Genomic DNA, 3,441 nt, shown 5'->3' with positions numbered 1-3,441 from the left:
TTTCCATCTGTTTGATGAGACAGAGGTTGTTCCATGAGAAAGCTGTTGATAAATCAAAATCGAATCAAATCAAATGTTATTTGTCACATGCGCCGAATATGCTTACTTACAAGCCCTTAACCAACAATGCAGTTTTAAGAAAATAGAGTTAAGAAAATATTTACTAAATAAACTAAAGCAAAAAATTAAATCAATAAAAAAGTAACACAATAAAATAACAATATTGAGGCTATATACAGGGGGTACCGGTACTGAGTCAATGTGCGGGGGTACAGGTTAGTCGAGGTAATTTGTACATGTAGGTAGGGGTAAAGTGACTATACATAGATAATAAACAGTGATTAGCAGCAGTGTAAAAACAAATCACAAGAGAGTCTTGCTGTCACTCATGAGTTAAACTGAAAAATTCCCTGCCTCAATCAGCCAGTCAGTCAGCCAAGTCCCGGATTTCACAATCTCCATATGCCACAATGACTCACTTCCAGAACTCGGCTTTAAAACAGCTCTCTCCCCACAGTGGCAGACAAAGCAGCTCTCTCCTCACAGCGGCAGATTCAAACTCACCACAGACAGAGAAGGAAAGAAAGAGAGAAAGAAAGAAAGAACTCGCAACAAGACTGACAAAGAGAGAAATATATAACAATACAATACTTTAAAATACTTGTTACCAGCGAGATAACAACATTAGACTTTATTTGAGGATTTCTAGTAGGATCATCTGTAACTCCAAGATGAGCATCAGAATGTCAGCCAGCCTTGTCGTTGTGCTCCTGGCCCTCCTGACCATCACTGAGGGTGAGTTTATATTATTACCTACATCACTCTGACTCAATGCATTGATACCAATGGACATGAATATAATGGTTATGAGCAGTAGGATTACTATTTACCTTTATATACCGTACTGTTTTTTTGTACCTTGTTGTACATACAAATCAATCTGTCTATCTGCATCTCTCTCTCTCTAATATATGTAATATATATATACTGTATATATGCCATTTAGCACACGCTTTTATCCAAAGCAACTTACATTCATGCGTGGATGACTCTCTCTCTCTCTTTCCCTTTCTCTAACTAATCAAGTGTGTTTGTCATCACGGTGGATGCCTGTGTATTCTTTCTACCGCTGACCCATGACCTCTTCCTCTAACAGGGATGAGTCTGAGAGGCGTGGGGGCTGACCTGCGATGTCGCTGCATCGGGACGGAGAGCAGACGTATTGGTAAACTCATTAAGAAGGTGGAGATGTTCCCTCCCAGCTCGCACTGCAGAGACACTGAGATCATGTGAGTCCTGCTGCTTCCTGGTTAGAGTCCTATTACACTGGCAAATGCTTACTGTAAAATATCGCTATTATATGATGTTGACATTAAATGTGGTTACTATATAACGTTAACTTAAAAATATATAACTTAAATTAATCAGTACTACTCCCTACCGTCACCTTTCACTAGCTAATGCTGACACTAAAATGTAGTTATTACCAGGTTTCGTGATTGTCTGACTGTGCTGTGTGTCTGTCCTGCAGTGCCACTCTGAGCCAGAGCGGTCAGGAGATTTGTCTGGATGTCAGTGCTCCTTGGGTCAAGAGGGTCGTTGAGAAGTTGCTGGCCAAGTAAGTACAAGATAAACTCGTACAGCCTAAGGATGTAAACCGACCAGGTAAAACAACACAGATAGGATGACTGTCATTTAACAGAGAGTTTGATTGGACAAAATTATGTCATAAATACAGCAGAGTATTGCTTACAGAAATATGTCTAGGTTCAAGTGACATTTTCTTTAATCTTTTATTATCCTAAACTTGGGGAATTTTTTTGTCTAGCTTCACAAAAAGTTCTGAATCCACTTCACATTGTCAATTATATTGTAATAACGTAATCTTTTATTTTCCTCAACAGCAACAAATGAAGAGGGGGAATCATTCCATTAATATTCTGAACTGTTACAAGATACAAACCAAAGAAGTATTTATAAGATTGATAGGCTGCATTCTATCATTTTCTATCCAGGTTGAAAAACAATTCTAGATTTAGAGTGGGATGAGACTTTTTTTAAATGAAGAGACTGTCGGTTTCTTATATACAACCAAGTACTATGTACTAAGCTTATATTTTAGATTTTATTTATAAAGCGTTTTTCTTTCATTGTTGTAATCAAATTATGAGATTTACATGCATTCCGGTTGTATTGGAATGATTTCGTAATGAACAACGTCACATCCTCCTTGACCCTCCAATGTATTTATGCAAACCTCAGTATATTTATTGATATATTTATTTTGTTGCCTATTTATTCATATTAAACTGATGGCTCATGTTGAAACTTCCAATCTAATTCTATTACAATAAATGTGTGAAAAATACGCTGAAATCTGTCTCTCTCTCTCTCTCTCTCTCTCTATTTCTTGTATATAACTATTACTCTATTTCTAAAATGCAATCACAGCTTTTACAACAGCTGGACTTAGACAAGCCTTATGACATTTTTCCCTAAAGCAAGGGACTGTAGAGTATTGTAACAACAATAATAACAAGCAATCGTTCAGTAAAAATAAGGACATCTAACAGTAAACCAAAAGTTGGATTTCCATTTGACAGGAAAAGGGTAATTAATTGTTGCCCATTTGAGTCATGGATCAAGATAGTGCTTGTTTCTTCACAGTGGCCAATGAGCTTGGCTTGGATACAAGTCACTTTAGATTACCCCCACTCCAGAATGGATGATTGTACTTTGCTTTGATGTTATTTGAGAAGATTCAGAACTCATCAGCACAAATATTTTCCTCGATGAAACTTCTGTAACAGACTAATTGATGCAACATTTGAGGCAACATATTACAGCGCTGACATTTCAAAATATCTGGCAGTGGAGCTTGGCACTCTTTTGGTCATTATATGATTATAAGGTACATGTGTTTAAATTCATTATCAACCACTATGTGATCCACATCTGATGGCTTCAAGTGCTGTACTTCAATGCTGTACTGGCAACAGAAGATACACAACTGTAGACTCCAGGTGAAGACAGTGTAGACTCCAGGTGAAGACAGTGTAGACTCCATGTGAAGACAGTGTAGACTCCAGGTGAAGACAGTGTAGACTCCAGGTGAAGACAGTGTAGAGTCCCGGTTAAGACAGTGTAGACTCCATGTGATGACAGTGTAGACTCCAGGTGATGACAGTGTAGACTCCAGGTGATGACAGTGTAGACTCCAGGTGAAGACAGTGTAGACTCCAGGTGATGACAGTGTAGATACACAGCTTAGTACTGTAAGTGTTTTTGAACCAGGTGCAACAAATACAACTTCAAGGAACTTAAAGTTCCCAAGACCTTTAGTGTCCTAATGTAACCGAGTTGAGTTGGCTAAACTTGCTCCTCAAGTTGAAATTCATTTTTGGTGGCACATCTGGTTAGAGGTGTCATAAGAGGGCAGTG

At 38.2% G+C, this 3,441-nt stretch overlaps 1 protein-coding gene across 1 annotated transcript; it reads left to right on the top strand.

Annotated features, from left to right (window-relative positions):
* The first annotated feature begins 486 nt into the window (after positions 1–486).
* Positions 487–2,359, top strand: LOC121570517 (interleukin-8-like). The gene is made up of 4 exons (XM_041881984.2): positions 487–795; positions 1,157–1,289; positions 1,532–1,618; positions 1,905–2,359. The coding sequence occupies exons 1-4, from the start codon at positions 732–734 to the stop codon at positions 1,912–1,914; spliced, it is 294 nt and encodes a 97-aa protein (XP_041737918.1). The 5' UTR covers positions 487–731; the 3' UTR covers positions 1,915–2,359.
* The last annotated feature ends 1,082 nt before the right edge of the window (positions 2,360–3,441 follow it).

Source organism: Coregonus clupeaformis, chromosome 7, assembly GCF_020615455.1.
Source record: "Coregonus clupeaformis isolate EN_2021a chromosome 7, ASM2061545v1, whole genome shotgun sequence".
In the NCBI taxonomy this organism is placed as follows: Eukaryota; Metazoa; Chordata; class Actinopteri; order Salmoniformes; family Salmonidae; genus Coregonus; species Coregonus clupeaformis.
Note: the sequence above shows the minus strand (reverse complement) of the source record. Positions and strands in the feature narration are given on the sequence as shown.